At 42.3% G+C, this 16,393-nt stretch overlaps 2 protein-coding genes across 2 annotated transcripts in view; both read left to right on the forward strand.

Annotated features, from left to right (window-relative positions):
• LOC143357173 (uncharacterized) overlaps positions 1 to 16,393 on the forward strand; it is a 605,892-nt gene that overhangs the window by 551,119 nt on the left and 38,380 nt on the right. The window contains exon 8 of the mRNA XM_076793456.1: positions 12,659 to 12,856. Within this exon, the coding sequence (XP_076649571.1) occupies positions 12,659 to 12,856 (198 nt within the window). The remainder of the gene's footprint in view (positions 1 to 12,658; positions 12,857 to 16,393) is intronic.
• On the forward strand, positions 11,435 to 12,375 carry LOC143357323 (histone-lysine N-methyltransferase SETMAR-like). The gene is made up of 3 exons (XM_076793735.1): positions 11,435 to 11,541; positions 11,612 to 11,816; positions 12,367 to 12,375. Exons 1-3 carry the CDS (start codon positions 11,522 to 11,524, stop codon positions 12,373 to 12,375), a joined length of 234 nt encoding a protein of 77 aa, XP_076649850.1. The 5' UTR covers positions 11,435 to 11,521.

A 16,393-nucleotide genomic window follows, 5' to 3' on the forward strand; every position in this document is an offset into this window, starting at 1 on the left:
GTGGAAATAATTACGTGAAATATGAATACCTCGAGGAATCCTCGCGTTTTTATCGCCCTACTGCGCCCCTTTTCGCGAGCTTGTTTCATTGATAATGTGTAGCTAGTGTACACACAGTATTCAGTATCTCGCGATCCAAGGAAACTCATTATTATCCTGTCACTGGACGTGACCTTAAGCTGCGGTTACAAAACATTGATCCTACAAATATTTGTAGGAACGCTTTTGCAAGATTACACAGACGAAAATGCAGTTCTTTAAACAGTATACAAAATTTTCCGAATTGTGATCTTGGAGCAAACATATTCTTTGCATAAGAACACAAATTTCAAGAATACAGCGAGTGATAAAATTATTAGAGCTACGATAACCGTACTCCATATCCACGTTAAAATAAAAATTACCTACGGCATTGATAATTGTACATTTACAACTCACAAGTAACAATAATCAATCAGAAAGTAATAAGTAGACTGCGGATTTTATTGCAATGAACGGGAGTCAAACAGGAATCTCAATGTTCCTTTATTTATTGTAATAGGCCAGGACTTATACATTGGAGCCCTTAAATTCGCTTAGTCTGTCTCCTGCTTGAAATTGTCTTTACTCATTTTCCCCATAAGTCCATAAAATCCGCTGTCTAATAACAAGAATTCAGTGGTCAAATTTTTCACTTAACAATTGGTTGTCTCAACAAAAAATTGTTAATCCATGCAAACGGCTCTAACAATTCGATCACTGTGGACTTTCTAACAATACAGATCGTCGATAAATTATGTCGAAATGTTATGACAAGCTACCATTTCAATTTTTTACAGTTCTCTTATATCCATGATCATGGGCAGTTTATGTTCGTCGAAATGGTCGTTTAGAATCCATTGCATCAGACTAGAAAATAATTATTTCGATATCGTCAACTTTGAAAACAGTTTCGAACTTTCGCTGCCGTACATACAGGGTGCGACCGAATAACATGTGTAAAAGTGGGCAGGGGGTGATTCCGCGTGTAATAATAAATAGAAAAGGAATAACATAAAATCGAATTTAAAGATCCGTCGGATTCGCGTGCTTTAGTAATTAGTATTTGCAGGAAGTAGAATTGGTTGGTCGTGATCAGACGCGTCAGAGACGATTCATATCTAACAGTACTCGCTGCATTTTCAAACTCGATTTTCTCGATAACAAAGCTTCGGATGAACAAATTTTATTCTATATTTTTCCCTTATTTTTTTTCCATAATGAATCGCGTCGTGTCCGTTTGTACATGTTATTCGGCCGCACCCTGTATATTTAATTCGTTTGCCAATGCACCGCGATATAGTTTTCTCGGCCGAGGTTTCCTTTATGACAGAATCGTCTTTGAAAGTTCGCCGAAAGTGCGTGACGGCGACAAAGGCAGCTTCGCTAATTACCCGCGCGCTCTGCGATCTTTAAAGCCGTGTTTCTTTGAAAGCGAAGACTCCGGCCGAGCAGATTTCACTGCACGTTTTCGGCTTATTTTGCCGCGAAGACTGCCAGACACGAAATTCAAAGGCTGCAAAGAGCGCATTCTGTCCTTGAAAAGTGCGGGGAAGTTGCGAGCCTATACAGTGGCAGTAGACCAAAACGCAGACCCGAAATTGTTTTGTCCCACTATCTACGGAGCAATCCACCTGCGAACGGTATAATAGCGGTTTAATCGCTGACGAATGTATGCATATAATCATGGAGTTATCGCCGGTATACAAGGTGTCCCGGTATTGATGGCACAGCCGTGATGGGGGTGATTTTATGTGAGAAAATAAGTCGAAAATACGGAATAAATTTTTTTCGTTTCGGACTTTGTTTTCGAGAAAACCGACTTTGAAGATCCGTCGAGTTTTCGTGCCTGGCATTTGTGAGAAGTAGAATCAGTAGGTCGTGATCAGACAAGTCAGACGATTCCTATTCAAAGACCCGCGTGTTCGGTGAATTTTCAAACTCGATTTTCTCGAATACAAGGCTTGAAATGATAAAAATTCATTGGATATTTTCGACTTATTTTCTCACGTAGAATCAACCCCTTTCACGGTTGTACCATCGATACCGGGACACCCTGTATAATGTGTTAAAAGAAAATCCGCGTGACACACGCCCGGTATTCATTATTTATGTGGCCGACGCAGAAGCGAACGTGTTAACTAACCGTTCAAAGCGTGTTCCCGGCATGAATTCTTTATTTAGACGTTTGGCCTGCCGCCCCCGTCTTAGAACGGCCGTTTGCTCTTGCTTTTCATCGTTCGCCAAGAAGCTAAGCGCGCGGAGTACAGCGGTCGACGGGACGCGAGAGTTGTTTTACATTTTAAGTAGTGATATCGAGTTTGCATGCAAATGCTTGATTATGGGGAAACCGAGGGCAAGCGAGGTTTCCCCGACTGGCAGTACAGACCGGAACGATGGATAGGAGGAAAATCTACGAGGGGAGAGAGAACGCCGAGCGAGGTACGCAATGGCGGAGACGAAAGGAAACGAGATAATGTATGCTACTGGGACACGCTCTTTCTCGCCCAACCCACTTTTCGAATCTTAACGTACCCCGGAGATTATCTTCGCCCGCTTCACTTTCAACGGGAATAACTTCCGCGCTGACGGATTTATGGCGAACGCCGCGAACAAACCGATTAGGCTCCGGCTGCCGTTACGCTCGCGAGCTACGGCCGTATCGATTATAAACAGTCTGGGGGAGATCGCTGAGCATCTGGAAAAGCATTTCCCCGTTCGCTCTGCTGTCCGTTCTTTGGTTTCTGCGTGCTTGATTAGCGGGAAAGTTCATATTCTTCGCAAACGTCAAGGAAAATCGGAGATCCGAGGCTCTCGCTCGTCATCGTCTTAACGTACCGGAACAGTTCGTGCGGTGTTATTCGCAGCAATTAATTCAAGCCCAGTTTATGCTGATAATTCGCATGTTTAATGCATTTTGACGGCTGCGGAAAATACGGGAGAGAGGAGGAAGAGGAAAGGGAGCGTTTCGTCCGAGGCCCGCTCGAGGACTCGTCAGTAAGGCTATCTAGCGGGCCCTGCCTTAGGCTGCAATCACCGACGCATCAGTCTTTTTTCGAAGGTGCGAGAAAAACACGAAACGATCGTGCGACGTTGAATCGTCCGATGTCGGAACCATTGTGATTTAGACGCTGAGATATCGGGAGGCGCTTGAGGACGGTATATACAGGGTGTTTGGAAAATAGTGGTACCTCATACAAAATCTAGTCAGAAATAAGGAATATAGTAATTTCTAACGGGGCTTCATTTTCAAGAAAATCGAGTTTGAAAATTCGTTAGGTACGCGTGAACTTAGACAGAGTCTACTTTATTCGCCTGATCTAGCCCGCAATTCCCATTGCCGCTTGTGTGTATAAACAATGTAGAAAATCCTTGTTATCAATTAAAGTCATACCATATCCTAAACGATACTGTTTACAGATGCAAGCAACAATGGAAATTGCGGGCTAGACCGAGCAAACAAAGCAGACTCTGTCTAAATACACCTGTACCTAACGAATTTTTAACCCCTTGCCGTACCTTTTAGGTTGGAAGAATTCTTGCCCAAGCGCCATTTCATGTTTGGTTCGAACTTTTGAATACGAGTCAGGCTCGTTAATGTTTACGTTTGGTCCGAAATTCTCATGACGAGCCAGACTCGTCAAAGTATGGCAACGGGTTAAACTTGATTTTCTCGAAAACGAAGCCCCGTATAAAAAAACTATATTACTTATTTTCGACTATATTTTATGTGAGGAATCATCCCCTTGCCGGTTGTGCGGCGATTTCCCAAACACCCTGTATATTGGAATTTCCGAATGCGCGAATTTTCAAACTCGATTTTCTCGAAAATGAAGCGCCGTATGAAATAACTATATTCCTTATTTTCGACTAGATTGTATGTGAGGAATCGTGCCCTTGCCGGTTGTACCACGGTTTCCTAAACACCCTGTATAGGGATCGGTGACGGATCAAGTAGTAGCAGGAAAGGTGTTGATTATCTGTCCATCTGCTGGCGAGCGTAGGAGGTAACCACCACAATATAAAGTTATCATTAGACTGCAGATCTTTATGCAAAATAAAAATTGTCTGTATCAATTGCAAGAAACAGTAGTCATATAGAAGCTTGTCCGTTTCTTTAACACTTAGCCTACCACCGCCGGTCAAAATGACCGGTTCCAGATTTTTTATTTTACGATTATTGAAATTATAAAAATGCTTTCGTGGGAAATGATTAAATAAATATATTTAGCAGAGCATGTATCGTAATGCGAAACGAATAAAATCCAAATAAATTAAATCTCATCATTTTTATAAAACACCATGTATTAGTCACTTTTAAGGCTCGGTAGGTTTAGTGTTAATAACCTCAATAAAACGATATATTGATGTTTTTAATCTTTAATCTTTGCCCATTTTCAATTACACCATCTCATTTTTGTCATAAAAACATAAATTCCGCAGACTGATTATCGTCAACAGAAAGTTACATTTACAGTGAATTCTCGATATATGTCATCAACACAGGTCTTTCCAGCGTTGTGTATCGTCCAAGAGACATACTCGAGCCGCGTTATGTTTACACTTCTCGGCGTCCGAGGCCTCTCGTGTTTCGTGGCCTCTCACGGGGAATACCCTGCGGTAGTGGGGGTAATTCCGCGACGTTTATCATCCAGACCTTGACGACATATATAGAGAAATCATATAGTGTAGCTTTCAATCGCTTCAGCATTCGGTTATTTATACGAGCTTAAAGATGGACAGCGAAAAGTACAAAACTCGTGTATTCAAAATTGGATATGCATCAGCGAGGAAAGTTTTATCTCACACTCTTTAGAGCCCTGATCTGTTGTACCTTGTGATTATCAAAACGGCAATTAACTCATTTCCTGTGAGTAGAATTTAAATTTTTGCAATAAAGTCAACGGTGATTACAGCTTTAGGCAGAACTACATTTTAAAAAACAGTATTTGAATTTTGACCTAACAATGCGCGCGAACGTTCTCCGAAAGCTAATAGAATTTTTACTGTTGAGGTTTTCAGATCCAACCAGGAAATGATCTTGTAAGCGTTTAGCCTGTTTTATGGCCTACGGTTAGGTGCATTCTGATTTAGGACGAGTCGCTCTTTTATTTACAACCTATTATTTGTTTCTTTTCCAAATATAACACATAGTAGTTTTGTTATCTAACAATTTTAACAAATTGAGAATAATACCTCGGTGTTCCTACATTCTCTTAATTTGTTCACTATACTAAATTCCACAAACCCATTTTTGTCCCCGTGCAATTGCCACGTTTAACTTTGGAAGGTGTGTCCGCAAGCTGCGGCGGTCACGTTGGTTAATCTGCTTTCCCACTGCTTTCTCGCGGTGAAAGGATTCGACAGCGCGTACTTTAAGGGCCGCGGCTGATACGGAGTAATTAGCACCGCGCTACAAAGTACAAAAGACCGTATTGTCTGGTTGTCATGCAGGCAGGCGGCATGCTGCTCCCCGGTCATAATTTTCTGTTCGACAAATCCCGTTGCCCTCAAAGGGTTCTGACGGGCAGATCCGTTTCTCGGCGCGGCGCGGCGTTCACTGTCGATCTTGCTCGATCGTTCATCGTATTCCCTGTTTCTCCACCGGCACAGTGCTGGTGGGCTGAACCTCGCGATAGAAAACGATCTTGAAGAGACGCCAGGCAATCCGCATCTCTTCAAGATTGTTCTGGGTTCGTTCGATCGCGTTCGCAAGAGTAGGCTTCCTCTCCCCCCCCCCCCCTTTCTCGCTCTCTCTCTCTCTCGCTCTCTCTGCTACACTCCTTGCCGGCTGACTTTCCTATCCCCTTTTGTCCTGTTTCGCAATCCTCTTTCTTCCCGTCTCTTTCGCTCGCCGAGAATCAAAGCGGCGTGGCAGCGGCGAGGTAAAGAGTTAGGGGAGTCGGGCTACAAAGAAAGGGCAACAGAGGAACGAGTGACACAGAGGGAAAAGAGAAAGGGAGAAAAGTGCGTTGTCGTAGCGATGATCAAAAGCAGTTTGCTCGCGGACTTGCCTCAAGTATCTCCCCGCCGCGTCGCGCGGTGCCGCGCCGCGTCGGTTGGGCGCGAGGGGATGAAAGTTCGTTCGGCTTCCTTCCTTCTTCTCTCTTCCTTCGGCTCTTTCTTCGTGAGACGAGCAGCGTTTCTTTATCTTCGCCCGGCGGACTCTTATCTCTCCCAACTACCGCGCTCCGTATCTCTCCGCCGCTGCCGCGTCTCTCTTTATTGATTTTCCCTCGCGGTAAATTTCAACTTCGCGCGTCAAGTCGAAACGCCTTCGTTTCGCGCGAACTGGCTCCTCCGTTTCGCCTTTCTCTCTCTCTCTCTCTCTCTCTCCCTCTCTCTATTTCGTTCCCTCTCTCCTACAAAACCCGTTAAAAGGGAATTCTACGCTCGGAAAGGAAACGCTTCGAGAGTCCCGCTACCAGGAAGGACTTATTTCGCGAGGATCGTGCCTTCTCTTGATCGAGTTTGCTCGAAAGAGTGGGCAAACTGGATTAACGCGTCGACTGCAGCTCCGTGTTCGTTCCGGGCTCTAGTTAGCTACTTTAACCCCGGCGAAGCAGCGCTGGCCCATGATTTATGGAAATTTCTGCTGGGATTAAAAGTTCCTCGAAACGTAATACACTGATGTTTAATACTATAATTCGTTTAGGTTTGTATTTGAGAAGACGTTGTTCCCTTTCGAGTTGTTATTTCGGTTACAATTGGAGAAGCGACATCGCTAATATATATAAACTTTATTCGATTCCCCTAGGGGTTACAAATCCTTACATCACCTCCTCCTTCCATCGCCTCTAGATATCGCTAATAAAATTAGCAATAGGATACATCTTAGTTAATGCAGGTAATCAAATTACTAGAGCCACTGTAAAAAGTATATTTATTACCCATGCGATGGATAACGTTAATTACAGTATTGCTGAACGCGCATTTGTGGTTTGTAATCTTGATACTTCGGGGAAAAGTAATAAGAATTTTAAAGTGTCGTTAATCAGTTGATCACCCACTGCATAAAATATTTCAGATATTGTATTTACTGGCTCTTCGTCATCAGTATCTTCATCACCGACCAATGGTTTACTTTCGCCGTCGTTTGTTGAATTTTTTAATTTTCGCTCACCGATTTATATCGCTGTTCCGCCCCCATTGCACCCCACGGCTCGATCGCGCGGAATCGACGAGACGTAAACGGCCGCGGGAATACTCCTACGATTCGCGACGCGTTCGCAAGGATCGCCGCCGGAACGAGACACGATTCCCTTTCCCGCGAAAAGGGTGAACTCGAGGGGAATTCCAATCGGCGGATGCATCGGCTTTAAAGCACTCCTACGCGAGTTTTCCGCGACGCGGTTCCCAGAGTACGTTTCTCGCCTCCATCCAGCTTCGTTCCTCTCCGCGGGTCTGTAAAAGTTCTCGCTGAAATTTTCCGCGTTCCCTCGCGTAAATCGTTCCCCCGGCTACGCGCAATATCGACGAGCGCATTTAGACGCAGGACGCATTAGTTTAAAGCAAAACTGTCGACCGGATGCCGTCGGAACACGGACTTTTGCCCGTCGTACAATCTGCGGATTAAACCCTCATGCGATCCTACTGTCGCGGACAAAAAGATAGAACACCTTTCAATTTGTTAATTTCTTATTTATTAGATACCATTAAACGACATTTCTTGTGCATACATCGTTTGGCTAAAGTTCTGAAACTCGGCCAAATCCAACTGAGCTGAAATTTGGTAAATAGGTTCGTTTTGCATTAAAAACATGTTTCCCAAAAAGATTTTTGGCGACTCGACAACATTTTTTTATCATACTAGTATCATTTCCTACCTTATTGGACACACACCACAGAGAATTCTGACCTCTTTAAGTGACGGAACACGTGTTTTAGGACGGAGCCCCTCCCGCTACACCCTCCTCCACGCAAAAGTAACCCAGAACTAACCAAGATTTGTCAATAAAGTGGAAAGTGATACTAATATGATACAAAATCTTTTTCGAGTCGTCAAAAATCCTTTTGGGAAACATGTTTTTAATGCACATTGAGGCTACGTGCAGAATTTGAGTTCAATCCGATTTGACCAATTTTCGGAATTTCAGCTCATCGTTTTACACCGTTTTTCAGTTATCAAACTCAAATCTTATGAATTTATCAGGAAAAACGTAAATTTTCAAAACTGACTGGGACAAAATGATAGGACAATTTTTTCTGTCATAAATGCATAAATTTCGTAATCTATTGACCACATAGAAAACAACATTTTTAATTTTTTCGTAGAAAAATGAGTTTATATTCTTTATTCCTCGCGCGACTTTGGTCCTGTATTGTTGTTTGGTTTTCCAAACACATTGTAAGATTTCTGAAATCTTTTAATTTGGAGAAACTGGAACATATAACAATCAGCGCATTTCTACTGTTTTTATTTAATTCGATCCATTTTAGAACCACTTAACTGTGGAAAAACTGAGTTCTGACGAATTTACCCGGGGACGCTGAATTCGACGGGGAAGTTAACTCCAATTTTCCGATTCGAGTCGGTCGAAATCCTTGTCCTTTCCCAGTTTCTAATTAAATAACAACATAACTCACCGTCTTATGTTCGAACAATTAAATAACGTTTAAGATTCAGCGACGGCTGCCGTTGCTTTCCCATTATTTCGCTGTTGCCGGCAGGCCTCGGCCCTTTCCCTCGAATTCTTGCGCCTTTCACTTTCAATTTTCGTCGTTCTCTTCTTTCGACCGTCCATATTTCTCCCTTCCCAACCGGCGAAACTTCTCCGTCCTGTTGTTTTTACGGGTTTTAATAAGACTCTTTCGTTTCCCTATCAATAATGTCCCGAACTCCTTTTTTCTGCGTTCAACTTTCTCAGTTCCACCCTTGCGAAATAAGTTACTGCCAGGTGCTATTTCAGCGTTTGGTTTAACGCGGATGGAACTTTCTCTTTGGCCGTTCATGACTTCTTGTTCGAGGAATGAAAGAAAGTATGAAAGACTGATTGGACGTCCTGAAACTTCTCGTAGAACGTGAACTTGGAACGAAGTTACTGTCAATTAATTTCAGATGGGCTGGACGCTATAAATGAGCCACAATAACAACAATTGACCTGTGTTTCATAGTTATCGTTCAAATAAACCTAAAAAGATGTGAAACTTTTATGCACTTTTATGTGGTTATCTGATAACTTCGATATAAAATCAGCAATTTTAAGGTTCTAGAATTTTTAAAAATCGATTTCGGTGGGTAGAATGTTCATGAATTTTTTGGTAAGTTTTTGTTAAGTAGAACAGAAGAAACAGAGCATAATTCATTAAACCATGGTCACCGTATGACTATCCTCGTGGTAGGGTGCTTTGGAGGCGCAATCGAATGGTACGAAGAAAGATCACTTTGGTTTAAGGGCACATTAGACCGCCTTATTCGGCTATATCTACCCTTTCCAATCTCGAAAAATTGTCAATATTTAAACAATGAAAATTTCGTAGAATAACAGTACAATGATAAACTTGAAATTCTTCTGAAAAACTTCGACAGTTGTCCACCCAGGTCAACCATACTGCCACCCAGCGCGCTCCTATTCGTGCAAACACAGTGAAAGGGTTAAGCGTGTATTTCCGCCGAGACGGAAGTTGAAAAACGAGTCGGCCGTTGCGTCGGAGACCGCGTGTGTCACGATTACATCGTTACGTCGCGTCGTCGGAACAAACAGTGGTTGTTTCGCGATTGATTTCCCACGCTTTTCCCGGCCGTGGCCACGTGTCGCCGCGAATCGATCCTCGCTTTTGTAAAATCTCTGGTTCGCGCGCGTATTCGCCGAACCGACGCGGCCCGGCACGCCGGATGACTCGGGTAACAATCACGATGCCCGATTTGTGGCCCGGCCGCAACAATTAATTTGTTTACTATTTACTATGGACGACGGTGACCGATGGCCGTCGAGGGCCGACGCCACGGTGGCCCCAGACCCGCGATAAACGTTCCCGGACGTAGTTACAACGCGTAACAAACCCCCGGTCGCGTCGCAACCCGGCGATCTAATTTATACACACGGTGATAGATTGAAACTGATTAATTCGGTTACGTTACAAGTTCACGGGTTTGACCAATGACGGGTGAAACGAATGTAATCGAGACTGGCGGCCGGTTGACGTTTACGCGTTAACAGCTGTCGCCTGCATCCGCTATGAGAAATCGTCCGATACCGCCCACCGGAGTTTTCGATGCACCGTGCACCGTGCACCGAGTTTGTGTCGTCCGACCATGCTGATGTTTTGCTACTTAACGGGCTATTCTGGTTTTAGAGACCGTTTTTTCACTAATTTTTAGGATTTTTTCAGGAGAACTTTTGCACCTTTTGCACTGGGATTTTTTGCATATACTTATTGGTAGTTGCAATACACGTTTGATTTTTTTAAAGTAAAAATAATGAAAACTACACTGGTCATAGATAGTTTGTAGTAATACGCTCTAAATCGAGATGACAAATTTTCACTCGGTTAAACTTCACCTTGGAAACTCAGAAATTTTTAACTTTCTACTATATAATCCTGTACATTTTGACGAGAAACTGCAAAAAATGAAAGTTTTAAGGCGAGGAATTCACTGGTTCAAAAATAATGCGAGTTTAAAGTTGAGTGGTATTAACATGACTTTCCGTTCACGCTGCAAGTAACTGCACGTTTGTGTCTAAACAGGAGTCACTCTCCGAGTCAGCCGACGCACCGCCTAAACGAAAAGTTAAAGTGTTAAGCGTTTTTGACAGGTAAGGGCACCGCCATGTTGGTTGTGTGCTCGGCATTCTCTTTGAGGTCCCGTATTTAATTCTGTATATTTTAATTACTAGACTGCGGACGTTTATGCAATTCTCAATTTTTGTAGACAAATTTTAAGAAAGTGGAATCACATGAAATTTTGTTTTTAGTGGGAATAGTCGTTGTAGATCCAAAATACATAAAAATCGTACTAAATTCTATCGTGTTTTATGTTCCTGGATTTTTTGAAAATTTTTATAAGCCATAAATACATAAAGTTCCGCAGTCTATTAATTACTGTACGATGACAGCTGGTCCCATAACAAAATGTAATTTAAACACGCATAACTTTTGAACCAGTGAATTCCTCGCCTTAAAATTTAAAGATGTACAGGATTATATAGTAAAAAGTTAGTGGGTTGCCAAGGTGAAGTTAAGCCTTTCACTTTTATGAAACGAACGTACTAGCAGAATTGATAACTTGCAATTGAATTATCCATAGTTAATACTTGTTTATTGATTTCAATATCGTTATTTACCTTTGTAATAGATATCTAGATAATGGTTTTAAATACCAACATGAAAGTTGCTTCTATTAGGGGTACCCGTAAGTAATGTATTCTTTTACAGTTTTCGGTAAAGCAGCCTGTGTTCAAAATATTCTAAAAAGTATAATTTTTTTGACAACCCTGTAATAAAATGGCGGCGTCCGTACCTTCCGAGGATCATATTCGTCATTGCATACTTTTTCATTTTCATGCGGAATTTAATGCAACGGTAACAACAAAGAAAATTTGCGATGTTTATGGAGATGTATTGAAGGTTACAAGTGTCAACGTTGGTTCAGAAGATTTGCTGCTGGTGATTATGATCTCTCTGACAGTCCTCAAAGTGGACGACCAGTTGAATTTGATAATGACACCCTAAAATCTCCAGTGGAAGCTGATCCAAAATTAAGTATACAAGAATTATCGAGAAGCCTTGGGTCCACATGGTCAACTATACAAAGGCACCTACACGAAATGGGAAAGGCATATAGGCATAGAATATGGGTACTGCATCAATTATCTGAAACCAACAAGAATATTCGTCGATCAATTTGCACTTCATTGCTATCCAGATTTCGCAGAGATCCATTTCTTCGCAGAATCGTTACCGGAGATGAAAAATGGATTCTTTATGATAACATTAAGCGTTCCATGCAATGGCTTTCTGCAAATTAAACCGCAATATCAACCCCTAAACCTAGCTTATCACTTAGAAAGGTGTTACTGTGCATTTGGTGGAACTGTCGTGGCATACTTCACTTTGAGTCGTTGAAACCCGGAGAAACAGTTACTGCTGAGTTGTATTGTCAACAATTACAGCGGCTGTATTCAGAACTATTGAAAAATAGGGCATCTTTAGTCCACAGAAAAGGTGTGATACTGCAAATTGACAATGCCCGGCCTCATACAGCGAAACTCACTCAGGAAAAAATCAAAAAATTGCAATGGGAAGTTTTACCGCACCCCCCGTACTCACCGGATATTGCTCCCTCTGATTATCATCTTTTCACATCTCTGGAGCATTATTTAAGAAATAAAACGTTCACTTCTGTAGACGATGTAAGGAGGCACCTTGAGTCATATTTTCCTTCACGAACACTGGATTTCTATAAGAGGGGGATTGGAAAGTTGCAGGAAAGGTGGCAAACTGTCCTCGATAATGATGGAGATTATATAATAAATCAAGAAATAAAAACCTGAATTTACTACAAAGTTCGTTTTAGATTTCAAAATAATTGATTACGTATGGGTCCCCCTAATAGTTCATTTTCAACGCACTGTGAGCTGGTGATTTCTCGCGAGCGCATGCTTGGAACTAACCGTTGCGAATTTTGACGTTTTTCCAGGGAAATCGCACACGATGCTGGGAACGCCTGAGGCGGGACACACTCTGGGAGCGATACCGTGCGCGATCGCTTGGCTTTTCCGAGGGATCTCCGAGCAAAGGCAAAGGACAGGTGCCAGATTTAGCGTCAGGGTCAGTTGCGTGGAATTAACAGCCGGCCAACAGCAACTGAGGGACCTCCTCGCGGCTCACGCCAACGGTGAGTAAATACGTTCGCTACTGACAGATATGCTATGTCTAGGCTCGCTGAGAAAAAGGGACGAGGAAAGCCGGCGACGAAAGCTCTCATCCTCCGCTGTATGATCCCCGTGCTCTTTCTCGATTATCCTTCTTTGCTGGCGCGGTTGCGCGGATCGCAGTTACTCGGGTGCTAAACATTTTCGTTAGCCTCTTTTCTTTCCTCCCAGCCTCCTTTCCCTAATTTAACTTGTACGATGAGCTCTTCAGTACACAATCTTGTTGCATAGAGAACAAGGAGTTATGAGACCCATCTAGAAATAATATACATGGTGTCCCAGATTTAAACTGCCAAACTTTGTCGGTATATTCTATGGATCTAAATGAGAGAAAAATGTTCTACGAGCATACGTTGTTTAACACTAGAACTACCGAGCCGTAAACGTGACTTAGACTTATCCCTTTATAATAACAGCAATATTGAATTTGCTCAGTTTCATACGATTTTTATGGTAACATGTACTTCAAAGAAGAGATATATTAAAAAATTTCTGGTGAAAATGTTTTCATAGTTTCAGTAATCGTGAAAGAAGAAATCATCCACCAGTCATTTTGACTGGTTCGGTAGTTCTAGTGTTAACACTTTATTGAAATGTTATAAACAAAAATATAGAATCTTACGCGGGTGATCGAGCTATAATTTTATTCCTCTTACAGATAGAAGAACATTGTAGAAAAAAAAAGTTTTACGTCGTTTAACAAACGCTATCATCAAGTACAGTGCGAGTTTTTGTAGGGGTACATTGTTGTAGCTGCAAAATGCAATTGCATTAGTTTTTTCAAATGGAACGAAAAATTTTAAGGATACTATGTCAAAGAAATTAATATTTTGAAAAATATTTCAAATTTCATTTAAGGATCCAGTAACATTGAAGTGTCATGCCGCATTGCTGCTATGTTAGTTGATAATAGAGCTTGTCGACCATTGCAAAATTTTCCTCTGCAATTTTTTTTCTACCTACAGAAGGAATAAAGTTATAGTCCAGCCCAGTTACTAGATCCACCTTGTGTACATTACATTACTACAATTCCAAATAAAACGATTAGTTTACGTAACTGAAGGTGACCTGTTGCTTCCTTCTAGAATTCTAGAATTAGTTTTTTTTAATACATAAAATCTTAGTCCTTGGACTTGAAAAAACTACGAAATAATCACGGCTGGATGTGTGAACGTGTTAAATAAATTACCTCGATTTGCAACGTTTCTGTTTCTCCCACCGTGTACAGTGTATACTCGATATATGTCCAAAACACGGGTCTAGCCACGGACATATATCGGCCAGGTGATATATATTCTTCGATCCACGCGACCTTACACTCCTCGGCAACCGAGGTCTCTCGAGCTTCACGGCCCCTCACGGGGTATACCCCGCGGTAGTGGGGATAATTCCGCGACATTTATCGGCCATGACTCGGCGACATATACAAAGAATTCTCTGTATCTTGAAGGGTGCGTAAACCTCTGGAAAATGGTGACTGCTGCAAGATGTATGACGAGAGAATACACCGCTCTGATGCTGTCGAACAATGTGGCATGCCGCCGCGGTAGCTCCGGTTACAAATTGCGCGCAATATTTGTAGCGTAATCTCCGGCGGCGTCGAAGTTTTCTCGTTGGAACGGCCGATCGCGATAGCATTGTGTTCCCGCGCGTCGAAGAAACTTCAGTCGTAAGAAACACTTGTCTCGAGCGTCATCCCCCGGGTTTGAAGAGTCCCGATTCCCTCGCCTGATCTCCCTCCTTCTTCCCGTCGATCCCACCGTCGACGATTCTTACTTAGATCCGACGGCGTTCGCGAGGAAACGGCGTCTTAGATATATTTGCGGAAGGGTTGGAACTTTCTCCGCGCCGCGACAGGGTTGAATGTACGCCGCAATTAATTCGATGCCCCGAACAATGCGGGCGAGGACAATCGTTTCGGATTAATTGATGCCGGCACGGCCCGGCCCGGCCCGGCCCGGGCCGGGGGAGAACGGCGAACGGAATTGTGTCGTCCTATGGTGGAATCCTCGATAAACTGACCCTGGAAACTCGGTCTAATTTTCCGGGCGTCCTGTAGCTTGTTCCTTCACTGGTTTGCCGGCTATTTACATTCATACGGACTCAGACTCGAGGATCGACGATAGATTAGATTGGTCCTTGCCGGCGAACCTGAGCGAATTAGTTCTGTTCTTGACGTTCGAAGTTCTCGACGCGCCAGGCACGCGTCTATTTAAAATATTAGCTTGTCCCAAAAGTTCGTTTTGTTTTCGATTAATGCGCACAATGCGAATCCAAGCTTAGGAAGTAATAAATCATTAAACAGTGATCGCGCTGTTTATCTGTGCTTGTGTTACTTAACAATATTATAGATACACATTGCGAAAGAAACTTTTAGCACAACTAATAAAATTATGCGTATCGTTTAAGTTTAATGTGTTTGCATTACGTTTATTAGGCTTTTTGTCGAATGGCTTTCTTAACATACAAACTTTATTGTAACGTAAAATTTCAAATCACACGTATGAAGACTGCGGATTTTAACCATTTGTGGCAAAAATAAGCTAATGTAATTAGAAAAAGTAGAAAAATTAACAGGGTTTGAGAATATCGATTTAATAGTTTCAGCTTACTGGAGTTATTCAAGAGAGGAAGAATTTTCTACAGGGTACCTGTTTTTTGCAATTGTTATTTTGTATAAAAATCCACAGTTTAATTGTAACAAACAAGTGGGATGCATGCGCTCGAGCCAAAACAGTCATGGACGATACATACGGGGTGTTAAAAAAAAAGGTATCTAAGACTCCATAGGGCTTATAGTACTCACTAGGAGGGGGGGGGGGATGTCTCTTCGACATATGTTGTAGAATCAATTCTTTCAACGTGAAATCCATTATCAGAAAGGCAAATGCCTTTATCTTTTCAACAATATTGCATTGAGATTACAAACAGGAGTAAACTACCGGAGAGACGGGCGCAGTTTCGTTCCAGTCGTCAGTTTTGCAGGGACCCGTCGAAAACTTTAAATAATTACCAGGCTTGGATTATCGAGTTCCCCGACAGAAAAGGTAAAGTTCGTCGGTGCGTGGGCGAGGGTTCGCGTAAGTAGAATCCAGAGCTTTGGGTTCCTGAAGAGGAACGGGACACGCAGAAGTACAGTCGAAATGGGAGCAAGGGAAACGGACGCTTATTCGGGCAAAACAGACCTCGAGATACGAGTTAATTATTTAATAAGCTGGAAAATTAATTGCATCGCTCCTTAATTAGTTAGCGTCCACAGAATTTGTCGAGCCCCGACGCCGATATTTCTAAACGGACTCATTTAGAAAGTTCTTATACGGAATCAGGCAATTACGTTTTCGCCTTTAGTATTTTCGTTATTCTTACTATTAGGAAAAACTATTATTTCTTGCGAGTGTTGACTAGACTGTGCATTTTACACATCCACGACTGTCATTTACTTTAAGACAGGTGTGTGAAAAATCTAAAAACTCGGTTTATACACTATTAAGTATCGGTAT

Source organism: Halictus rubicundus, chromosome 9 (genome assembly GCF_050948215.1).
Source record: "Halictus rubicundus isolate RS-2024b chromosome 9, iyHalRubi1_principal, whole genome shotgun sequence".
Taxonomy (NCBI): domain Eukaryota; kingdom Metazoa; phylum Arthropoda; class Insecta; order Hymenoptera; family Halictidae; genus Halictus; species Halictus rubicundus.

Coding starts and splice junctions, on each gene's coding strand:
- LOC143357323 (XM_076793735.1), top strand. CDS start 11,522: ATGCGGAATTTAATGCAACG. Junction 11,542..11,611: donor ATGCGGAATTTAATGCAACG/GTAACAACAAAG, acceptor ACGTTGGTTCAG/AAGATTTGCTGCTGGTGATT.